The 25958-nt window shown below is 37.2% G+C and overlaps 1 protein-coding gene across 2 annotated transcripts in view; it reads left to right on the top strand.

Annotated features, from left to right (window-relative positions):
• Window positions 1-25958, top strand: part of RAPH1 (Ras association (RalGDS/AF-6) and pleckstrin homology domains 1) — a gene marked incomplete at its 3' end in the record, with an annotated part of 92394 nt that overhangs the window by 15154 nt on the left and 51282 nt on the right. For both annotated transcript variants that reach the window (XM_079925387.1, XM_079925386.1), the window contains exons 2-4: window positions 18775-18894; window positions 23169-23274; window positions 24090-24595. In XM_079925387.1, the coding sequence (XP_079781513.1) occupies window positions 18775-18894; window positions 23169-23274; window positions 24090-24595 (732 nt within the window). The remainder of the gene's footprint in view (window positions 1-18774; window positions 18895-23168; window positions 23275-24089; window positions 24596-25958) is intronic.

Raw genomic sequence — 25958 nt, 5'->3', positions numbered from 1 at the left:
AACTTTTTAGCCTAAGAATTCACTTGGAGTCCCTCTGCATGATTTAGGTGTATTTTAGCCTGTGAACGTCCAGTTCTCTCTCCATGACTTCTGACTTGACTTCCTTATTGTCTCATCTCTCTGCTCCTGTATCTTTGCCCCTAGTCCTTGTGGGCACAAAGCGCTTTCCTTTACGAGCCAAGGGTCTCATAAATTTAGTGACTTTATTGACCATTTGGAGGTTTACAAGGGAGAAATCACATGATGTGTATGTAGCCTTTTACCATCTTACAGCCTCTGCACCCCATCTGTGGCTACTTTCCCCAGCCAGCTCTTCAGACCTGCCACCATTTTTTTATCCTGTAGAGCTTTCTCAGAACTTTAGTCCCCCACTCTCAATGTAGTTTTCACAAGGAGTAGCACTGTGTTGTGTTGTCTATTGCTGTGCAATGGATCACGCCAGAACTTAGTGGCTGAAGACAGCAGCAATCGTTTTATTATTATTTCAAATGGTTCTGGCGGTTACCCAGGCTTAGATGGTTCCCACTGGGAATGTCTCATGCAGTTGAAGTCAGGGGCAACTGGAGCTGGAGTCCTCTCAAAGGATTCCTCACTTACCTGTCTGGTGGTTGAAGCTGGGACCTCAGCTGCGTCTGTGGGCTAGTTTCTACACTTAGCCTTCTTCTGTGCCCTGGGCTTCCTCACAGCATAATGTTGGATTCCAGCAGCAGCTTTCCAAGAGAAACAGCAGGTGGAAGCTGTTAGCACTTTTGATGATCTAGTCCCCGAAGTCACTCAGCATCACTTCCTCCATAGTTCATAGGTCCTCCCCAGAGTCCAGGGAAAGGAACATAGACTTTACCTCTCAATAAAAAGAGTGTTAACGCAGATTGTTGTGAGAAGAGCAAATGAGACTGGGGATATTGTTGCAGTCATTTGGAAACTATCATCTGTCTTACTATATCAGGTAGGTTTACTGATCCCCAGCTGAAATTCTGATGAACAAAATTTTATCCACCTTCTTTTATCTGAAAAAATTTCATTACAGATGATGAGGAAGTTATAGATACGTTCAAATGCCACTGACTTTAAGAATGAAGGTTAAAAAGTAATCTTTAATCCTGCTGTCTCTGTTCGTTGGAGCATTTCAAATGTACAAATGTGTGGACTCCATCCCAGTCTCCCAATAATTAGAATGTACTGGACGGACCAAAGGCATATATTTAAAAGCTTCATGGCAACCTATTAGAGAGGATTCAAGCCTTCTGCCTGTACTCCCCATATATTTACCAGTGCCACACCACCTTCCTGTGGACTCGCTAACATTTTGAAACTTCCCTCCTCTCTTTATATTCAAAGTATATGATATCAACAGAAAACAGTGGTAGTCTGTACTAGAGTGCTAAATAGTGTGATAAGACTGTAAATAAAAAACTGAAATTTAAACGAACATACAAGCTGTAGTCATCAGGGCAGTTTCATAAGAGTGAACTTAAATTGGATCTTGAAAAATAGATGGAGCTTAGATATGTTTTGTATTGATGGGAAACTCTTCTACTCAATTGGTTGTGAACATTATTTTTTTACTGAAGTATAATTGATATGAACATTATCTTTAATCATTTAAACAGATATCTTGGAGATGGTCAAATGGATCATTTTGCTCTCAAATGTGAAGATTAAATGCAAGGGATCTCTTTTTGATACAGTAGATATTTCTATTTTGCTTATCTGTTTCAGACATGGTTTAACAAAGTCAAAGGCATTCTTCCCTGTGACAGCCTCTGAAAGACTACTGTAGCAGTTTATCATTTTTTTCTATGCCCAAATTATTAAATCTGATTTTAAGTAAATCTGCCAATGGTGTTTAAACCCTTTTAAAATGTTTTCATCAACCACCTTCTTAAATAGAGAAGTAAAGAAAACATCATTGATAGAAGCTGGGCCACAGTGAAAATAGGAAGCCCTCAGTAGATGTTACCTATACGCCAGACTCTGAAGTCTTTAATGTAGATTATTTCATGTATGCTTCACCATAAGGATGTGGGATGATTTTACAAATGAGGACACAGGTTTAGGAAGATGTAAAAGGACAAGTTCATGCAGCTATTCAGTATTCAAATCAGGTAATCTAATAACTGGAGAGCCCCAGCTCTTGACCAAATCAAGTTCATTTTCTTCATCTGGGAATGCCTATGAAACAGTGATGGAAGAAAGGACACCACTTAGCCATCTGTGGAATGACAAATTGTAACCAAGAATGTCTTCTTTTTTGTATATTGTAGATATGGCTCCAGTCATGTGAACCTTTTAGCTATGATCAAAAACAGTGCAACAAACTTAACACTACCTGACCATTATTAGATTTGGCCAATGTGGTGAGATGAGAATCACTGATATTTTGAAACCTACCCCCCCTTTTCTTTTTTAACCCCACATGCTGTTTAGCCAAGACTTATAATGGTTAGGCATTGTTACTGGTTTCTTTAAGGTTGTAGGAAGATTAGTAAAGTTATTGGGTTTTATTTTTTTTTAATTTAATTTTAACAAAATTTTAATTTTTTGTTTAAATTTTGTTGAGAGGTTAATAAAGAACAGGTAAATGTTTTTTATTTTATTTACTTTTTAAAATAATTATTTTATTTTTGGCTGCATTGGGTCTTTGTTGCTGCGCGTGGGCTTTCTCTAGTTGTGGTGAGCGGGGGCTACTCTTCGTTGCGGTACGTGGGCTTCTCATTGTGGTGTCTTCTCTTGTTGCAGAGCACAGGCTCTAGGCATGTGGGCTTCAGTAGTTGTGGCACACGGGCTCAGTAGTTGTGGCTGGCGGGCTCTAGAGTGCAGGCTCAGTAGTTGTGTCGCACAGGCTTAGTTACTCCGCGACATGTGGGATCTTCCCGGACCAGGGCTCGAACCCATGTCCCTGCATTGGCAGGCAGATTCTTAACCACTGCGCCACCAGGGAAGTCCTGGGTAAATGTTTTTAATCTTTCCTCTCTCTGAGACTTTCTTTGAACTTCAGTTTCCTCATTATAATAAGATGGAAGTGATACCACCTGCTTTCCTGCTTTTTCGAACTAGAGCAGTGTACTCCTAGACTCCCCTAGGTGTGTCTGTGCAAGTGCACACAGGGTTAGGGATTCAGAGGGATTGGGAATGCAGAACCATAGAATAAATGTCACCATTATCTTGGAGTTCTAAATTTATTTGATAGGCAGTTTTAAACACTTTTTCTATTTTAACTTATAGAGCAGAATGTAAAATTAATATGCAATTTTAAGATAAGATAGTTGAATTCAAAATAAATTTTAGGTGTACAGCAAGCCCAATCCAGGGATATTGCTCATTCTGTCACTGGCAGCCACTTTTCATACTTCTTGGAATCCATATTTTGTTGTGCAGTAAGTCAAATTTAATTCTTTCTTGTAATCATGACCATTTCTACTGTTCAGACAAATGAATAGATTGTGGGAGGTAAAACCGAAACCCATAAAAACCCTAACAGTATTAAATTATTAGAAGTCAAGCACCCTGAACAAGTTCTAGACTCCTGCTGAGACTTCATTTGTGTTGGGAATTCGGGTTGCAGAGAAGGTGGAAAAGCGAGCTGCCTCAAGCCCCTCCCTCCCCTTAAGCAGTATGCCTAAAGAGTAACTGGAAAAGAGGTGCTTTTCCTCTGGAATTCAGACTGGAGAGAGAAGACTGATAAATTTGAAGGGATTTAGAGTGAAGTCAGTAATGAAATAATAGAACTTCAGTCAAGAATAGGTTGAGAAAGGTGGGGAGAGGCCTTTGGATTTAACTAGTCCTTTTTTTTTTCCCCCAGACTAAAAAAATGAGGTCTAAGGATTTAAATGATTTAGCCCATAGTTTCTGCTAGTTAGTGGCAGAATAAGAATTTCCAGTTTCCTGACTCCTTATCCCAGCTGGCTTAGGCTAGGAACATCTTGCAGACTTTCCTTAAACGGACCAGCTTTTCAGTGTTATTAGATAATAAAGGTTTCTGCTCTTACTAATTCATATTTAGGGCATAAAAATGAAAGATTTACTTACTTGAGTTTTCTTGTTAGCCAGAATTTGTGTTAAAATGTTAGAGGATGTTTATTTAACATCTATTGTTTAAACATTCCACAAACTCGTTCTGAAAATTTCAGTTAACTATAGACTCTCTCCTCTTTACCCAAAAGAAATCTTGACCATCAGTCTTATTTATTTCCATTTTTGGCTGGTTAATGTCAGGAATAATGAGCCATCTCTGGTTGGTTTTCTGACTCTTGCCACAATAAAATACTAAGATATGCAAAGATGGAGGCAGAACTACTTTATGTGGGATTTACTAGTAAAGTGATTCTCCCCAACCTTGAGCTTCTATTCAGAATTCTGGTTAATTCTAAACATTTGTTTTAGCAACTGTATAAATTTTGGATTTTCATATGCAGGAATTTGGATTAGCTCCTTTGAAGGATACTGAGAGAGGGAAATGATGGAACAGAATGGGGAGAATCTAAAGCGTGGTATGTAAAGCAGGTTGCAGAACAGGATTACAGAATTTTAGAATGAAACCTTGGAAAGGAGAGAAAGGGATATAAAGGAGGTTGAGAGAAGAGATGCATTGTGATAAATGTATTGATAAACTTCCTAATACTTTGAATTGAATAAATTATTTGCTTAAGACTAGTTTGAGTTAGGTTTCTGTCACGTGCAGAAACCCTTACTAATACTCATTTAATTTTTTTTTTAATTTATTTTTGGCTGTGTTGGGTCTTCGTTGCTGCGCGCGGGCTGTTCTCTAGTTGTGGCGAGTGGGGGCTGCTCTTCCTTGCCGTGTGTGAGCTTCTCATTGCAGTGGCTTCTCTTGTTGAGGAGCATGGGCTCTAGGTGCGCGGGTGTCAGTAGTTGCGGCACAGGGGCCCTAGAGCACGTGGGCTTCAGTAGTTGTGGCTCGAGGGCTCTAGGGTGCAGGCTTGGTAGTTGTGGCACGTGGGCTTAGTTGCTCTGCTGCACGTGGGATCTTCCCGGACCAGGGCTCGAACCCGTGTCCCCTACACTGGCAGGCGGATTCTTAACCACTGCACCACCAGGGAAGTCCCTCATTTGTTAATTTTTATAAGAGAGTCATATAACACAGCTGTTGAATCAGATCATATAATATAAAACTATTCTGCTGAAACTAAAATGCATTGTAGAATTTTTTTTTCTAAACCATTCCTCTATTATAGAGAAATTAATTTTAAATGTGTTGGTTCCTTTAAGTTAGTATTTTTGAGAGCCGGATAAATTGGCCCCCCCCCCCCTTTTTTTAAGAAATGCACCTTTAGCTTTGAGTCATCTTAAATTAGATGTCATCTTAAATTTTAAGTCATCTAAAATTAGAAATATTTAACAAAAAAAAGTTGAAATTCAGATGAAGAATTGATTCTTTGGTAGTTGCTCTGGGGTGAAAAATGAGAACCATATGGTCTCTTTCTAGAAGCCTACAACCTAGTTGGGTGTGGAGGGTCATAAGGCAAGTGCACAAATAACCACCACACAATACAAAGCTGATTAGTGATAAATGCCATAGAGAGGTACAAAGTTCATGGGCGTCTCAGAGGAAGTAGTACCTAATTCTTCTTTTGTTTAGCAGTGTTTAAACTTTTTTTTTAGTTTTCTTTAAATTAAGATATACATACATAACATTCACTTTTTTCTTTTTTTTTTGCGGTACTTGGGCCTCTCACTGTTGTGGCCTCTCCCGCTGCGAAGCGCAGGCTCAGTGGCCATGGCTCACGGGCCCAGCCGCTCCGTGGCATGTGGGATCCTCCTGGACCGGGGCACGAACCCGCGTCCCCTGCATCGGCAGACGGACTCTCAACCACTGCGCCACCAGGGAAGCCCTAACATTCACATTTTTAAAGTGTAAGTTTCAGTGGGTTTTAATATTCACAGGTTGTGCAACTTCACCACTATCTAATTCCAGCATAAACTTTTTTAAAAATTCAAATATTTTTAGCTATGATATGCCCTCTAGTTCTTAGGCTCCACCACTCCCTACTGGTCTACATCTGGCTGCCTCTGGTCTTTATATTGGCCACCTGATTCCTGAAGGCATTTAAGTTTGCCTCCAGGCTTGAGGAGTTGTTTTTCTAGTTTCCTTTACCTTGGAAGCAAATGCCCGCATTACCCTGGGGTTGCAGGTGTGGGGAATACTGGCTGCTGTCTTGCTGAGCATCCTTTTCCCCACCTCTATCCCTTTTCCCACTCTACCCTCTGACTCCTCCAAGAATGGTCCCCACCTCTGCTGCAGCCTTTTGAGAGGGACGACTTCTGTTGCCTTCGAAAGGGCTTCCTTGGAATAAAATCCAAACTGCTTTTCTTGGCTTACAAATCCTTACATGATCTGGCTTTTTCTTCTCATCAGACTAATCTTTCTGTTCCATGACCTAGCAAACTTGTACCCTCTGCCTGGAATGCTTTTCTTTCTGATCTTTGCATGTCTGATTCTGTTTTGTCATTCATATCTCATTTTAAATATCACTACTCAGAAAGGTGTTCCCTGGTCATTGAATCTAAAGCGGCTACTTGCTCACTTTCCACACAACTCTAATTTATTTATCACCACAGTTGTCATGGGTCTGATTTTGTTGCTGTTGTTAATAATTTTCTCTCCACTAAAATGTAAGTTCAGTGTTAGTGGGTCCCTTGTTTGTCACATGTATAACTGCATCCTGAGCTTCTAGAGCAGTGTTTGGCACATAGCATGTGCTTAATACGTTTATTTGTTGAATAAATGGTTGCTTTGAACTGTGGCTCTTGCACTGGTTCATCTGCCAGTATGATTCCATTTCTGTCTTACAGAAATTTGCCAAAAATCTCAGGTCCTTTGATGCCTTTGCCGGCTCCAGCTCTCACTGCCTTTATGAGTTAATTCCCTTTTGTAATTGTTTACTGTCATTTCAATGGAATGAAATGTATTCTGTCTGTCTTTTGACAGATTGAGATGTTTTAGTCAGGTCGAAAACATGAACAACAGCCAAGTTAGGAAAGCATGGCTTGTTTTTTTGACAATACTAAGTAGTTTAGGTTGATTGAAGGGTAGAAAATAAGGTTGAGAATTTAGGTTGAGGCCATGTCAGAGAGGGTCTGAAATCATGAAGAGTTTGTACTTAATTCAGAATGTCCAGGGGAACCCTTGTGGGGTGTTCGAGCAGAATCATGACTTGAAAAGAGTTTTTAAGGAAGATTGGTCTGACAGTGATGTAATAAAGAAGAGAGGTCAGTTAGGAAGTTACTAGAATAATCTGAGGATGATTCATTGTGAATCTGAACCAAGATAGTGGTCAACAAAGTGAAAAGGAGGGCAAGGAGTTAGAAAAATATTTGAGCCTCCTGGTGCTGACACTGATAAATTTCTCTGTAATAATTACAGTTCAGCAATGTGACTTTTTGTTTTAGATGGATTGGTTGATTGTATGGGGAACTGTATTGAATATCTTCTGTCAGTAATGTGTTATAAATGTCTTTCTTAGAATTTTTACATTTATGAGAGATGAAACAGAAAGCAGACATCTCAGCTTTGTTGAGTTGGGGATATTTGGTCAACTCTGGCACTTCATATCCCTGGATGTTGGCAAGAGGTCAGGGAATACGTTAATGAATAATGCAGGGTGGTACAAGTGTTTCACTGTTTAACTCCCTTTGTTCTCACTAAATGTAACAAAATTTTAAAAATCAAAACATCTTTTAAAAATCCCATCTTAAAGTCTATATTTAGCTTTAGCCTTATTATTTGATTAAATAGTAGTCTTTGATTTAGAACTGAATTCTGATTTCTTCCTGACCTACTTGTGATTTTAACCAACTTTTTTTTTTTTTTTTCACTTAGTTGCTTTATTTTTACATCTGAAGTTTGGAAATGATTGTCTTTTGCCTCTGAAAGAATTATCTGATGAGTAATTATTTTTCTAAGATGTTAAGCTTTTATTTCCATTAAGTAAAACTAATTTTATGATGACCAAACTAACCTGAAAAAGTTAACTGAGGGCTTCCCTGGTGGCGCAGTGGTTGAGAGTCCACCTGCCAATGCAGGGGACACGGGTTCGTGCCCCGGTCCGGGAAGATCCTACATGCCGCAGAGCGGCTGGGCCCATGAGCCATGGCCGCTGAGCCTGCGCTTCCGGAGCCTGTACTCCACAACGGGAGAGGCCACAACAGTGAGAGGCCCACGTACCGCAAAAAAAAAAAAGTTAACTGAGTAAACCAGGCAAATGCAATTTAGAAATGGTAACACATGCATACATAATGAAAACCATATGTTGGAGAAATATGCAAGTGTTTTTTAGGGTTGTTAGGGTAAACTGCATTATTTTATTTGGTAAAAATATTTTCAACCTACGTTTTTTTCTTTAAGTTTATTTTTGAATTTTTAAAAATTCACACTCTGTTTTCCTAACTAAACTACAACTTCCTGAGGGTAGAGACTGTTCTTTCTTTTCTTTATCTCCCCTGTCTCCCTTCTCTCTCTTCCTTAATTTATTTTGATATAATTTTAGACTTACAAAAAAGTTGTAAGAAGAGTTACAAACAACCGCCATATTCCTTTTACTTAGATTCACCTATTGTTTACGTTTTGCCTAATTATCATTACTCTCCCCCTATATACATATTTACACACACACACACACACACACACTCACACATTTTTTTCTGAGCCAGTTAAGGATAAGTTGCAGACATTATGCCCCTTTATGGCTAAATTCTTTAGCGTATGTTTCCTAAGAATAAAGATATTCTTTTATATAACAGCAGTACAATTAATCAAAATCAGGAAACGTTTCATTGATACAGTACTATGATCTAATCTATAATCCATAGTCAAATTTTGTCAGTTGTCCCAATATTGTCCTTTATAGCTTTGTTTATACACTTAACATTTTTTCTCTGGGTCCAGGATCCCGTCCCAGTATCAAACACTGCATTTAGTCGTCCTGTCTCCTTTAAAGGTTTCCTTTAATCTGGAACATATCTTCAGCCTTTCTTTGTGCTCTTGGCCATTACATTTTTGAAAACTGCAGGCCAGTTATTTTATGAAATGGCTCTTATGATTGATTTAGTAATGAATTTTTGTCAGGAATACTACAAAATGATAATGTGTCTTCTCAGTGCATTATTACAGGAAGCATAAGGTTTGCCCCAATATTGATGTTGTTAAGTTTGATAACTTGGTTAAGGCAGTGTCCCTCCAATAATCTGTGGGGCGATACTTTGAGAATATGTAAATGTCGCATCAAATATTCACCCACTAGTTTTAACATCTATTGATGGTTCTTGCCTGAATCAGTTGTTATTGCAGTGGTTGCAGTGGTGATCTTCTGTCATTTCTTCTATGTTAATTAGTTGGCATTCTACTGTAAGGATGAACTTTCTCCCCTTTTATGTTTATTTATATCAGTATAGATTTATGGATTCTTGTTTTAGTCAGTGTTATACTTTTTTTCTGTCATAATTTACTTTGATGCTTAAATTGTCCCAGAATAGGCTCCTGGGACACCCGCCCCCCCTTCCCCCCAGGCTTGCTCCTGTGTCCTTATGACATGTCCCCATCTTTATTGAGCAGTTTTTGGCACTAGATGCTCTAGGGGCTCATCTTGTTATTTTCTCTGCCCCAGCCCTGGAATCATTACTCCAAGGATCTCTGGTGACTTTTTGGGTAGAATATGTATTTAGAAACCAAGAACTGGGAACTAGGTATTCTAATTGCTACTGGGGTGTTACTGCTACGAGGCTCTTTCAGTGGACATACCTATAAACACACATACACATAATATCTAACTTTATTTCTACCCCTCCCTTTATCTCTATCTGTTTAAAACCTTGAGTTCATACTGATGATTCAAAATCCAATCCAAATGGTTTCTCTGCTGCAGGCTACGGCTGTCTGGCAGTCTCCCTTATCCCCCAAAGTATGGGCTGCCTTGAGGGGCTGCATTTCCTGCCGTGCATTTGCCTGTCTTACAGGAGAATAGGGCAAACGTGGAGAAAAACAGTAGTCGACCACCACCCTAATGAAGCTTTCAGTAATTTCAAGACAGTTTCTCCTACCCAATAGGGTAGTAAAGTTGTAGCCTCTACTTTCAGTTGAACCTGAGAGTGCATGAACAGTATTAGCCATCTGCAAAGATAACTACATACTTATGTAGTATAGCAGGAAAGGTCCCAAGTGTGGAGCAAGATGAATATCCCTGGAAGCAGTTGTGGAAGCCACACCTACACACCCACACCTACACACACACCCACATATGTATATATACTGTATTAGTTTCCTAGGGCTGCTGTAACAAATCGCCGCACACTGGGTGGCTTAAAAAACAACAGAAATAATTTTCTCACAGTTTCTGAAATAAACTTGAAAAGCTGGAATATAAATGAAAGAACTTTACACTTATTATTTTTTGGTTTTGTTTTTCAGTTTTTATTGTTTATTTTTTAGTTGCCCTGTGATTTCAGATTATGGTTTGTGGTATACTGTGTAATAAGTAATTATAAAATTGATCATTAGAACATCTTATTTCTGGGAATGGTAGGAGTTTCTTTGTAGTACATTGAACTAAGATTGTTTTTTCCACTTAGATAAGGAGTTCCTGTTTGGGGTTTAGTAGATTAAGAATATCTAGTATTATGAAAATCCAGTGTAAATAAAAGAATGAATATGGTTCATCCTGTTCAAAGAATTCCTTTACTAGGGGCTGTGTTTAAGTGCTTGATAAATAAAACATTAAATTAACAAAATTGCCTTTGATTTGACTTTTAGCTCTTAGGCATTATAATACTCTGTCAACTGTTACAAGAGCTCTTGCTTGTTTTTATGCTTCTTTATATGATCTTTAGTTACCTCACAGTTAATGTACATGATAGTGAAGAGGATGTGTTAGTTACATCCTGGGTTGTCAAAAAACAGAGACATAAATAGAGAAGTAGGTATAAGGGTGTGAATCACCTCCCCTAGTATTTCTCTTTCCTCTGAGTAAGGAGGGGTTCACAGTGGCTGGCCCAAGAATAGTACACCTCTGTATTTATTAGGGAGGTTCAGTTCCATGTGGAAATTTCACAAAACTTAGTTCCAGGTGTCAGCTCATTCCCAGAGGACCAGGCCATGCAAGTTTGCTCATGGTCAGTGAGTTTACTGGGCATGCTCCTGCAAAGCCTTTGGATGATATGGTACTTTGCTTCTTGTCTCTTTCAACACTTAGGAGATGGTAGCTTCCTTTATGCACAGGCCTACAAAAGGAACTTTGTTCTTAGAGAATTTGTTAATCAAGATACCTCTATGTTTACCACCTTTCCCCATAGTTAGGATTAATGTACTCTGAAGTCATGGAAGATATTTTTTGCTTTCTTTGTATCTTGCATAATGCTATTTGTAGGCAAGGTGTTTTGAAGTGTTGGACCCCAAGTAGAACTGGGGCCTTTTCTGTTGAGGGCCACTAACCTCCGGAAAAAACTTAAGTGATTGGTTATACAGAACTTTTTATTTCTTTTTTAAAACTCACCTGATTTATAAATTAATAACAAGCTATAAAATGATGTTTAAGAAAAGGCTCACACTGGAAAAGGATCCTCAAAAACAGAACCTAGTGTGTTCATAGAACATAGATATATATAAATAAAAGAAACATATCAAGCCTGGGAAATTCAGAATTTGGGGAAAAATCAGTTTAGGTTCTCACTTTCACATTTTTTGCAAAACTAAGTTACTTATGTAAAATGCAATAATTACATAAAAGAATGAATAATAAAACTAAAAATTTATATAACCATTTATCTGATTTCTGGGCGGAGAAGAATTTACTGAACAAAACAGTGTAAGAATGTTTTTCACTATTTGTACATTTGGTAACTTAAAAAAAAAAATGTTCAGCAGTGTCTTAAAAAAAAAAAAGTCCAACGAAGTTAAAAGGTAAAACCTGAGGAAAATGTTGCTATACACACAACATGTTTAATATATTAATTCTGTAAAGTGCTCATGTAAATTCAATTGGTTTATTTTATTTTATTTTCTCCTCTTCTTCTTTTCTATCAACCTTGCCTTTATACTGTTTCAATTGGTTTATTAAATTCCCAGCTTCCATTTGGGCCGTTTACACTTGCTACCATTTAGTTCACAACAGAACTGAGTTAAGAGTTGTAGGTCCAGAGAGAAACATACCTCTTGGTGCCCTATTTAGATGAGTACTTAATAGCCCTCTATCCCCCACAGTTCTCACTTCATTTTACATTTTGTTGTGTCCTGTTTCTCTCCTTTGCCTTCTTAGCTCTGACTTCCTCCCTCCTTTTGATGGGTTCTCTTCCTCTTTTCTCGCCTTACTAAATTTAACAGTTTTTTTCCTTATTGTTTCTTTTGCCTGATTTAGGTTTCCTTCCTCTTGCTTTTATTTTGCAAGAGTTGTATCTTGCGCATTTGGGGGCACTCCTTGAACCTGGAAGTCTTCACAGCCCCCCTTCTCTGGCGTCTGTTTTTCTTTAGAATTATTTATCAGATTAGAGCAGCATAGGAGGTGTTTTTCTTTGGAAATGCATTTCTTTTATTTATTTATTTATTTATTTTACTTTTGGCTGTTTTGGGTCTTCGTTTCTGTACGAGGGCTTTCTCTAGTTGTGGCAAGTGGGGGCCACTCTTCATCGCGGTGCGCGGGCCTCTCACTGTCGCGGCATCTCTTGTTGCGGAGCACAGGCTCCAGACGCGCAGGCTCAGTAGTTGTGGCTCACGGGCCTAGTTGTTCCGCGGCATGTGGGATCTTCCCAGACCAGGGCTCAAACCCATGTTCCCTGCATTGGCAGGCGGACTCTCAACCACTGCACCACCAGGGAAGCCTGGAGGTGTTTTTCAAAACTGTTTTTGTGATAGAGCTACTGAAACATAACTGGACATAAAGAACTGAAATTTATTTCTAAATAACTCTGAGAAGAAGCATGGAACTTTCGCTTCTTCCATGGAGGAGGAGTAATTATGGTATGTTAATTAGGAGATCCTGATGCTGCTTAGTTTTTTTATGGTCTTCGGGAGTACTTATTCTAGGTTGTTCTGCCTTTAACCAAATTGTGGTTGTGCAAAACTGCATTACTTTTGTCTTGGAAGTCCTCCCAGTAATTATAACACACTATTGCAGTTCTCAGACTTTTGTGGGCATAAGCAATTCCCTGGGGGGACTTGTTAAAAATGTCCCCCTCCTGGAAATTAGTATTCAGATCTTGGGCACGCCATTTAAAAACTGACTTTAAGAAGAAGCACCCCAGGTAATTTTGATGTAGGTCATCAGTAGACCACAGTTGGAAAAATGTTGCCATATGGCATCAAGTCCAAACTCTTCGATATGGCTTATAATGTTGCCCCTACCTCCCTCTCCAGCCCCATTTTCCATGAGTCTATGCCACACATCCTATGCTTCAGGAATGTTAAGCCACCTAGAGTTCTCAACATGTCTTAACCTTCTCACACCTTTATATACCTTGGCACATGCTGGTCCCTCTGCTTATAACCCTCTTCCCCATCTCTGCCTTGCATATTCATTCTTCAGGTCTGTACTGAAGCATCACACCTTTCCTCTCTTCTTCTCAAACGGAATTAAACCACACTGACATAACATACTCTATTATAGCACTTAACATAGTGTTTCATCATTGTTGGTTTCCTGGTCTGTTCCCTACTAGATTATATGTACTTAAGGATGGAGTCTGTCACGTTGATCTCTCTTCCCCCAGTGTCTGGCACATGGTAGACGTAGAGTAAGTACTAAATAATATCAAAGCTTCTCTTGCCTCTTTGGAACATTAAGCATGCTAGATCTAAAGAAATGCTGTAGTAGCAGCTCTGCACTCCTGTATTCTGAGAGTTTTCACGTGTTTTTAAGTATAGAGCACTTATTTTTACAAAAAGCAATTATTCTTTAAGTGCTTTTACAAAAAGCAAGTATTTTGAATTATTTTTGAATTTTTGAATTAAAGGGACAAAAAGAGTTCGGTAATAAATAAGGTACCTTTGCTATATACCGTGTATTTTTCTTGCCACTTGTGAGTATGTGACTTGTATAAGTTGTACTTCCTCTCAAGACTTTAATTTCTGTATCTGTAATTCTAACTAATACCCATGGTGGCCTTCTAATGGTCTTTCCCTTTTCTAATAACTCTTATACAGGTACCATGTCCTCTGACTAAAATACCATTTCTCCCCCTACCTCCTTCATTTCTGTGTTTAGTTCTTCCCAGTTGCCTTCTGGAGGAAAAAAATAGGTTTGGCTTTCAAGGTCCTGTATGACCGGGTCCTTTCCTAGTCCTTGATCTTTAAATCTCACTCTTCCTTCTTGTTTTAATTTGACAGTCTCACAAAAACAGACCTTCTTCTTTGCTCTTTATAATTAGCCCTACCTGGAATATATTTATTCAAATCCTTACGTCCTACTCTAAGCCCCACCTTCTTGATGAAGATCACCATTCCATCTTGCAGTGAGGAAATTGAATAGTGAGCCAAAATATCTTCCAAGGGGAAGGTTAATAGGGAAAATATGCTTGCATGTTTTAACTTCATGGAAAATTTAGTGGGAATAATATTGTTTCATACTAAGGCATACTAAATGGATAGTTTTGTTATGTGTAGTGGAGCTTACTATGTATATTATACGTTTTTCACCTGTAGTAATTGAAGCACAATTATTCACTGTTATTTGTGAAATGAAACCAACCAGCATAAAAGCAACTATGGATCATTCCCCCATTACTTCTGTTTTCACTTCATTAATAAAATAAATGTCAACTAGTTTAAAATATTAGTTATTATTAGCTGTAATCTATTATTTTTTCTGTAATAAACATGAGTTTGAAATAATATTCAGGCTGACTAAACTTTCTCATTACCTGAGTCCTAACTTCCTCGTTTTTTTCCAGTTGGATGTTTGCTAGGCATCTCTCAATCTGTCTTCAAAACAGAATCCACATTCTTCCTTCCTCTGCAACCTGCTCCAAGGAACAGCAGTGGGCAGGACTGTGTGCCTGGAGGGGAGAGTGGGGAGAGTGGGAATAGAGGTCAGAGAGGTCCCTGAAGGCCAGGATCACTCAGGGCCTTCTCGACCTGCCAGCGACTTTGGGCTTTGTTCTGTATTAAGTAAGTCTGCACTTTGGAAGCGTAAACCTTTTCATTTGTGGCAGGGTACATTTGTTCTTTAAGGAAATAGTTTCCCTCGGATATAATGGAGCAGGGAATTTGAGTGAAACCTTAGTATGTTCCTCCTAAAGTACCTCCTAATTTAATAGAGTAATTTAATAGTATTTGTTCTAGTATGTATTATAGTTTCCTTGGGCCTATTTCTACATCATTAAGGAAAAACATCACATTAGAAGCTATCCATTTAAATCCTTTTTTTAAAAATTTTTTAAACATCTTTATTGGAGTATAATTTCTTTACAATGGTGTGTTAGTTTCTGCTTTATATCTAATTATTTTTAAAACAAAATTTGTAAGTTCTCTTTTCTTCTTAAAAAAAATTTCCCCTTTTTGTTTGGAGAGACAGTTGACTGACTAGTGTATAATTTAATTTGCATTTTCTGCTGTCATCATTTCCAGCAGGGGCATTATGTTGGGAAAATTCAGGTTTAGAATTGTGATTTAATTGGAGACAGGACTGATATATAATAAGGAATGAATTGCCTTACCAGATTTGCTGACTTTTAGACGGTGCAGAGCCTATAAACTTTCTTGGGGCTCCTCATTTGGTGTGTGTAGTAAACAGAAACAATGCCATATTGGGGGTAGGAGAATAAGGATTAACATCAGCTTCTAGAGAATGGAGAGTGCTGTTTTAGAGTATAGATCGTTTAAGAAATGTTGTAGGACCTAAATTTTTATTGGAAAAGTCTCTGAATAAAATGTCTAAAGTTCATTTTTGTAAAATAACCCATGGGGTGACAGAAATTCAAGAAAGGACAAAATTGGCAAAAGTTACATAAATAGTAAAAGTCTAATAGTTACTTTAAATTTTTGATTGATTTTATGACTCTGTCATTGTTCCTTAGCATATGTTCCTTTACGTGAGTCAACAGTAGTCTAGATAAAACAAAATTCTTAAAATATTTGAGAGACTTTTTAAAATCCAAATAATCATTGGGTTTGAATAATAGGAAAAAAACTCACAGAACACACCAGACTTTGGTGAGGAGTCTGTAGTTCTATTTGGATCCATGACAATTTAAAATATTCATATTCATTTTGAACCGTTTAGTGTTTGCGCTGTAAAATTATGTTCCTATTGTTTCATTTTTTTTCCAGTGTAGCATCTTCCTTATGGACATTTGCAATGTGTGCTCAGAAGGGAAGCGTAGGCGTAAGTGTCATTATCTCAAAGCAGAATTCTTCCTAGAATATTTTTGCTTCTGGGTTATTGCAGTGTTTAGTTTTGAAGATTAGGGAGGAACAGGAAGTTGACTGTTAACGTTCCCAGTTATGTTGCTTGTTGGCCCTCATTATGAAGACTGAGTATTACTACTCTTAGATGTTCTCAAACAAGCAACTGTTATTCAAATAATTAAGTCACCTGGTGAGATGAGGTTTTTCTTTGCACTAACTTTTTGTTTTTAATGGGTTGATAATGTTTTTTTAAAAATTATTTATTTATTTTTGGCTGCGTTGGGTCTTTGCTGCTACACGCGGGCTTTCTCTAGTTGTGGTGAGTGGGGGCTACTCTCTGTAAATAATTCAATAATGAATGAAAATCTTAGAAATAGTACTAATACAAGTGAACTATAAAAACCAAATGTCTTTAAGAGCCAAATTTATGCATTGGAAAATTAGTTGATCCATTTTCCATTTGTCAAGGTAGAATGCCCTGATTTATACATGCTTATAGTAGTGAAATTAAGAAATGAGAATCTCTTAAGTGGTTAAATGGGATATGATCTGATTTTCAACATTATTAGAACTAAATTCAGTTTTGATTTTGCAACATCATTTGACTGTTTCTACAAAATTTTATATGGTAAAATAAAGTTTAAAATTTAACTTCATGGCACCTCATCAGATATCTAAAATCCTTATGTATCTCATAACTGTATTTAAGGACTGCAGAAATAATTTTGTTGATTGCTGCTTTGGAGGTATAAGATGTATATAAATTCTTATTCTAGATTAAGGACATCTTTAATCTCTGAAGAACTGTTTAAGCTAACTGACAAGTTGTATTCTGAATATTGCCTAGATCCACTAGAACAAAATTTGTGTTTTCACAAACGTGAGTCAAGAGTCTGGCATGTACAATGAAGATATTCATTGTGTCCCTGGGAAAGTTAATGGGTGTTACTCCAAGTTGAAGGAAAAGGATCTGTGGTCAAGTAAATTTGGAATATGTTGGTTTAAGCAAAGCTAAGCTTTACTGAAGATTTCTCAGAGCCTTTAATATTGAAATATTTTATATTAATCAGATTAATCTTACTTTAGGAATTTTAAGTATCTGGTCAGTCATTGATCTTACTTTGTTTCGTGTAATCTTTTCCTCCTTTCACAAAATAATATGCAAGTTCCGTGTCAGATATCACGTTATTTTATTAGTGGGAAGAAAGAAAATATCTCTTCTTTCAAAGGACTTAACACGTGAAAAGTCACCACATGTAGGAAATTTTGTATATGAATTTCATGTTTTCAATTCCTGTTTTCTATTTGAATTCTAGTTCCTTGAATTTTTTTTTTTTTTTTTTTTTTTTTTTTTTTTTTTTTGCGGTACACAGGCCTCTCACCGTTGTGGCCTCTCCCGTTGCGGAGCACAGGCTCCGGACGCGCAGGCTCAGCGGCCATAGCTCACGGGCCTAGCTGCTCCGCGGCATGTGGGATCTTCCCGGACTGGGGCACGAACCCGTGTCCCCTGCATCGGTAGGCAGACCCTCAACCACTGCGCCACCAGGGAAGCCCTAGTTCCTTGAATTTTGTAGGGACTGATAGGGAAATTAGTAAAGGACAAATGGGGTAGAAAGTAAGAGTAAGATAGAAGGAAGAACTAATTCAACAAACTGAACTAGATTAAAGATTTTTGCTTTGTCTTTTCTCTGAAATGCTTTTTGGACTAAGGTTTTCATGATACATACTTATTTGAGCAAATTTTTACAGAATAAATAAGATAATAACTTGCTCATTAAAGTCTTCTGAAATTTTTTTTTCTGTGGTGTTTGGGGGTGTTGCAGGATCTATTAGTGGAAAGAACTGTACTACTTTAATATCCTGTGATTAATGGGAGTGGTCTGTGATTTAAAAATCATTGTTGTGGGCTTCCCAGGTGGCGCAGTGGTTGAGAGTCCGCCTGCTGATGCAGGGGACACGGGTTCGTGCCCTGGTCCGGGAAGATCCCACGTGCCACAGAGCGGCTGGGCCCGTGAGCCACAGCCGCTGAGCCTGCGCGTCCGGAGCGTGTGCTCCACAGTGGGAGAGGCCGCAACAGTGAGAGGCCCGCGTACTGCAAAAAAAATTAAAAAAAAAAAAAATCATTTTTGTAAAGCAACTATACTCCAATAAAATTTTTTTTTTTTAAAATCATCATTACTTATGATTCTGGTTATAATCTGATACAGTTTGTTCTTCTTTCACAATTTCCTAAAAATTTGAGACTTAATTGCTCATTTCTACTCCCTTGTTAACCTTGTCTCCACTTATGATTTCGTTTCCTTTTATAATATAATCTCTAGTTTTTAAAGTTTGACTCCAGAGAGTTGCAACATGTATCAGAACATACACTGCATGATTTTTCAAGTTCAATAGTTATTCATTATACACAAATATCTGTATTTCAGATGGAGCAGCTGTCAGATGAAGAAATTGACCATGGTGCTGAAGAAGACAGTGACAAGGAAGATCAGGACCTGGACAAAATGTTTGGAGCCTGGCTGGGGGAGCTAGACAAACTCACTCAGGTTAGAAATTGTGCTTGAAAAACTGGTTGAGGATTTTAAGTCATCACTATGTGCCAAAACTTTACTGTGTAGACATGAGGATATGAATATAGTTTATGTTTTAAAATACTGCTATAAAGGGAAAATGTCCAAAACATTAACAAGTAAATGAATAGTAACTCTAGAACACAAGATATTGTCTTCTGTGGTTATTTTAAGGAGTTAAAAAAAATGCTTTTGACAGAGGTTCTGTGCATCTAGAGGGATTTCTTAAAATCTGTTTCATAAATTGAGTTGCTGCCTAAAAAGTTTTAAAGCCTAAAATGTAAAAATCTAAATTTTAGCAAATTTAGTGAGTATGAACACATTTAGCAAATTTAGTGAGTATGAACACATTTTACAATATAAATAATATCCTCACATGCAGATATTTTCTATTACATGATTCCAGAATACTGACAAAATTTCATCCCCGGCTACATTTGAAAACAGTGGCAGAGCTTTTTCATTTTGTTTTATTGGATCTTCGGTTTTAAAAAAAAAAGAACGACTTTACCCTCCAAACCAGGTCACTTTTTAGAATAAAAGCATATACTATTACAACCCCAGTTAATACATTATATTCAATATATATGAAGATAGTTATGTTTATTAAAGCAACGTTAACTTTATGACAATGGGAAAGAACATTAGAACAAAACTCATTTTCACTCATACTTAAATAATATCTCCGGGAAGAATTTTTGTGTAAATTGCTAAGTATGAGATTTGTTAACCAGTAGAAAAGTAGGTGGTAAGGTGGAAACTTAAAGTACTAGTTTGTTTCTGTATCTCTTTCTATAGCAGTCTGGGATTGAAACTGAGAAACTCTTCATGTAATTCTTACTAGATCATTTTGAAAAGCAGATATGTTTGTGACCACAGCCTGTTAATGATGAATTTTGAGAAGAACACTTTCAATCTTGCTAGGATTTCATAAGGATCATGCTCTTCATCTCCTATCAGAAGAAATAACAGTATTTGTGGTGATAAAGGTCTTTTATGTAGTTACCAAACCATTTCAGTTTAATTCTTAATTTTTTTTTAAAAAAGTGATTTTGGCATGGAGATGATGACTAGGCTATGCAGTTCTATGTTGAGGAGAAAAAGGAAAGAGGAAGGAAAGAAGAGGAAATAGAAAATGATAATGCTTGAAGGAAAGTATATGAGGGCCAGCTGTTATGTGTGGGATTTCCTTTTTTTTTTGGCCATGCTGTGTGGCTTGTAGGATCTCAGTTCCCTGACCAGGGATTGAACCCAGGCCACAGCAGTGAAAGCCCGGAATCCTAACCACTTGGTCACCAGGGAACTCCCAGGGGTTTCCTTGACTGTGGGTTTTATTGTCCATCCCCAGAATCCTAACCACTTGGTCACCAGGGAACTCCCAGGGGTTTCCTTGACTGTGGGTTTTATTGTCCATCCCTGGAGAGGGGCCAAAAAAGAGCAAAGACAGGTAAATATCAGTCCAGCCACTCTGGGTGGAGTAGACTCCATGCTACTCCACTGTAGATGGCATTTCTACTGAATACAATAAAACCTTGTATTCTTCCCTATATTTTAAATTCCCTGACATACAGATGTGAAGAGCCATTCATCAAAAAAGGTTGGCTCCTAAACTAATGCTGTGACAGTTTTTTTTTTAATGTATGAAGCTGTCTTTAGAGAGAAAACAGGTTAAAACTATTGCATAACATGGCTCGCTGCTAGCAAGTTGCTTTTTAACACTTCAGAAATTTTCAAAAAATATTTTACTTACTAAGTTGGTGGCTGAAACTTAAATTGTTTATTTCCTCATTTTAGTTAACTACAGAGTCATCTGTGCACCTGTATTACCCAAACGATGTTAATGGATTTTCAGCTTTATATTAAATCAGTTTTAAGTGATAGTTGAATCATCTGAAATTGTTTGCAAAATTTTATATGTATTTGCATTTTTCTGGAAGAAGGTTCATGGCTTTTATCACATTCTCAATGACCTCCACTCCCACCCTGACTCCACCCCCTGCCAAAAAAATATGTTAAAAAACCACTCTACTAGATTACCCATTTCTTGGCATCAAGGAGTATTTCTTATTATTTCCCTTTTTGCCCCAGCACCATGGACACAGCAGATAATTATAATAAGTATTTGTTTATTTAAACTGATGAATAGATTGAGTTTTAATATGTTTTCAATTATATTCAGATTTTACTGAAAATATTACCTACATACTATTCTTCATTTCCACTTAGAGAAGGAGGATTAGGCCTTAAATTGCAGCAGCAGATTTTGGTTTGAGGTTGAAGGAGAATTTCCTAGCTGTTTCCCGAAACTTTGAAATAAGACACTGAATGGCTGTGGATCTCCTTCAGATGATAGCTTTAAAAACTGGATGTTACAATAGCCTGGAGATGGAAACAACCTAAGTGCCCATCATCAGATGAATGGATAAAGAAGATGTGGCACATATATACAATGGAATATTACTCAGCCATAAAAAGAAACGAAATTGAGCTATTTGTAATGAGGTGGATAGACCTAGAGTCTGTCATACAGAGTGAAGTAAGTCAGAAAGAGAAAGACAAATACTGTATGCTAACACATATATATATGGAATTTAAGGGAAAAAAATGTCATGAAGAACCTAGAGGTAAGACAGGAATAAAGGCATAGACCTACTAGAGAATGGACTTGAGGATATGGGAAGGGGGGAAGGGTGAGCTGTGACAAAGCGAGAGAGAGGCATGGACATATATACACTACCAAACGTAAGGTAGATAGCTAGTGGGAAGCATCCGCATAGCACAGGGAGATCAGCTCGGTGCTTTGTGACTGCCTGGAGGGGTGGGATAGGGAGGGTGGGAGGGAGGGAGACGCAAGAGGGAAGAGATATGGGAACATATGTATATGTATAACTGATTCACTTTGTTATAAAGCAGAAACTAACACACCATTGTAAAGCAATTATACCCCAATAAAGATGTTAAAAAAAAAAAACCAAAAAAACAAATAAAAACTGGATGGACACTATCTAAATGGATTCAGTTGAAACAAATGAATAAAGAAGACAGCATTCTAATCTAATTCCATGATTCTACAAATAGACTATTCAGCATTCTTTTTCATTTGAAATCTATTTGATAATTATAAAGAGAAATTAAAATTTTAAAAGACTAATCGTAATATTTACAAATTAATTTAAATAGACACTAAATAACTATTGACCCTTTCCCTGAATTTCTCTGTTGTAAACGCCTTATCTTCCTTATTGTAGAAAGGTTGGAGAGAAAAAAGTGTCATTTAAAAAGATGGTGAGTTGGGACTTCCCTGGTGGTCCAGTGGTAAAGAATCCACCTTAACAATGTGGGGGACGCGGGTTTGATCCCTGGTCAGGGAACTAAGATCCCACATGCCACGGGGTAACTAAGCCTGCGTGCCACAACTACTGAGCTCACGCGCCTCAACTAGAGAAGAGAAAACCCGCACGCCACAACTAGGGAGAAGCCTGCATGCTGCAACAAAAGATCCTGCATGCCTCAACGAAGATCCCGCATGCCACAGCTAAGACCTGATGCAGCCAAAAATAAATAAATTAAATAAATAAATAATTTTAAAATCTTAAAAATAAAAAAATAAAAAGGTGGTGAGTTAACTTACAAGACACCCTACCCTGAAGATCAGTGTGATTGAAGACTTAATCACAGGCAGTATAGCTGGTTACAGTTTGCCCTCACCTTAGTAGAGCTTGCAAAGAACAAGGACATTGCATCATTGTTTGAAGTTGTAGCCATTAAGATCTAGGGTCTCATAATTTTGAGTCCAGAATTGTGCCTTATCTCCAGGGTAATTCATTCCAAGAATGAGGCTCTGTTGGGCCAAAAACAAATTCCTTTGAAGAGAGAGAAAACAGAATTCTCTGCATTATTTCTTATCTTACCATGCCCATATTCATGTACCTAGCTTATTTTATAGTGAATTTATGTAAAACGAGCTCAGTCACCATCCATGATGTATTCAATACTTGGAAAGATATTTACTCCAAACTGTAACTATCTCAAGTGCCTTAAGTAAGCATATATCTAAAAATTGAAGAAACTATAACCAAAATGATATGAAAACCAATTATACTTTTCCTTAATGCTATTACTTAGAAGAACTTTGGTTGTATTAACTATTATACGACAGTTCACTTAATCATAAAAAAAAACTTTATTCATCTTTTTATTATAATTGAAGCCTGAATTTAATATGACTTCTTAAACTTTGTTTTTTAAAGAGTTTGGATTCTGACAAGCCCACGGAACCAATAAAAAGATCTCCTCTTCGCCAGGAAACAAACATGGCCAATTTTTCTTATCGTTTCTCCATATACAACTTGAATGGTAAGATGTAATTGGAAACAAAATGTAAAACAATGTATTAAGTTATATAATGTAGAAATAATACAGTAACAATTACAAATAGCTCAATATAAAAACCATATATGTATAACTTGACTGAGTTCTTATATTTCTTGATTTGTACATTTTATTACTAATTCAAATCATCACAGAAAAAAACAAACTGGAACATAACTAAAATAGTTTTCTAGTTGAGTTATTAATAATTGACAAAGTACATACTCAGGTAGAATCCTACAGCAAACTTAATTGCATTGTTGTATTTTCACTGGAATAAAGTCCAGTGAAAGTGAAATTACTTGTTACTAATTTAAAACCAGCCCCTCTGGCCTTTATTTAATGAACTCTACCTAGTCAGCTTTTAGTTCTTGGAACTGACATTTCAATCTGTAATTTTTTTTAGGGCTTAACATTTCTCTTTTTATGCCCTCAGATCTTTAGGTATTAACATCTCCACCAGGGCAATATTAACAACTTAGAGCCTCTGGTAAAAAATTGCATGGGGGATGTGGTTAAAACCATGGAACAGTATACAATTTTTCCATTATTTTTATCTTTCAACTCATAATTTTATCCTCCTCTGATTACTACAAATCTTAAAAGATGGACTCTTTGCTTCTAAAATTTTCTCTTGGAATTTAAAACAAAAAACTGTTAGAAATCCTGTATTTGATAGGCGTTAGGCCCAATAGGATGAATTTGTTTGCTTTTCCCCTGGCATTCATTAACTGATTTATAATAGAATGTATAAATTCTAATTCATTGTGTTCTGGAAACATGTATGTTGTTCATTGCAGAAGCTCTGAATCAGGGAGAGACTGTGGATCTGGATGCCCTAATGGCCGATCTTTGCTCAATAGAGCAGGAGCTCAGCAGTTTTGGTGCAGGAAATAGTAAGCGTCAAATCACAGAAACAAAAGCCACTCAGAAGTTACCTGCTAGCCGACATACATCAAAACATGGCACCTTGAAAGGATTGTCTTCTTCGTCTAATAGGATAACTAAACCGTCTCATGCCAACTACTCCCTGGATGACATCACCGCACAGTTAGAACAGGCCTCCTTGAGCATGGATGAGGCTGCTCAGCAGTCTGTACTAGAAGGTACTAAGTCCTTAGTAACTAATCAGCACAGGAGAACAGCGTCAGCGGGCACAGTGAGTGATGCTGAAGTACGCTCTATTAGTAACTCCTCTCGTTCAAGCATCACTTCCGCAGCCTCTAGCATGGACTCTTTGGATATTGATAAAGTAACACGCCCTCAAGAACTGGATTTGACACATCAGGGGCAGCCAATTACTGAGGTAAGTGGATGGAACTTTCTTCCCTGGTATTTCAGTATTACAATAAGGAAGAAATGATATTTTAAAAATGCAGTTCTAATCAACTTTCCTGTTTTTTCTACATTTAAAGTTTGTCAAGAATACCTCTGAGCTAAGCTTTAAAATCAGACTACAGAATATATTACCAGATATAGCAGTATCATAAAGATGATTAAGAAGAGATTTAGCTTCTTCAGTTTTATTCTTGTGACTATTTGAAGTCCTTAAATTAATGTCAGTTGTATCACATGATTAAAAAACTTGAAATATATTTAATGATATTTTGTAAAGTTATGATAGCTATTAAGCTGAAATAATTGCTTTCTAATATATGTTTATTACAAAATAACCATTTGAGAAAATGACTCATATCCCCATTATAATTCTCCCAGATTCTAGCTCTCAGGGTTTACTCCATTTTATTGTCAAAGAGTTGGTGTGATGTAGTGAAAAGAGCCACTGGGCTTGGAATTGGAAAACTTGGTTCCAAGTGTTTCACCACCTATCAGACCTACATGAGTTATTCAATCTTTGTGAACTTCAATTTCTCATAAGTAAAGTGGAGCTAATAGTACATGGTCTACCTTCCTCACACGGTGGTTCAGAGAATCAGAAGTGATATGATATGCATGAACAGATTTTAAAAGATGAAGTTTTTCTGGATGTGATGGGGTGAGGGTAAGGAATGGATCTGTGATAAAATAAGTTTAGTAAAAGCTGAGCTTGATGAAGATGAATTCTTTATTGAGTTTTTTTCATCAAGGAGAAGGCAATTTTGTTATAAGGCAGCAGCAAGAAAGAAGAAAACCTATGGGGCAGAATAAAGCCAGCCTTCCATTCAGTTTATATATATAGTGCTCTCTAATACAGGGTAAAATAATTTATATTAATCAATACTAAGGTAAAATCTTATAAAACGTTGTTTAAGGAATTGCAGAGAAATTCAAAATTTACACGTGTTACTCAATATTATTGATCTTCCCACCATTGATTTAATTCATTAGGTTAATTTCCATCCATCAGTAACTCTTGGTATCCACTAGTACTTTGTTCTAGGCACTGTGGAGCACAAAAGAAGCATGAATCATGGTAGTTTGGAGATAAATTTAAGTTTTATTGCTTGTAAAGAAAGTTAGCAAATTACATCAAAGAGTAAACTTTCATTTATTTAAAATGAAACTTTTCTAAGCGGTATATATTCTATAGAGAACTTGAAAACTTATTTCTACCTTGTGATACCTGGGCGTTATATTTAGCACCAGCTACTTAGCATGCATCACTTATATCTTTTAGGCTTACCTGTTGGGAAATGAGCAATATTTTATTAGGGATGAGCTTGTTTGGT

The sequence above is a fragment of the Stenella coeruleoalba genome, assembly GCF_951394435.1.
Source record: "Stenella coeruleoalba genome assembly, chromosome: 6".
Classification (NCBI taxonomy): Eukaryota; Metazoa; Chordata; class Mammalia; order Artiodactyla; family Delphinidae; genus Stenella; species Stenella coeruleoalba.
This window is presented reverse-complemented; position numbering and strand designations above follow the sequence as displayed.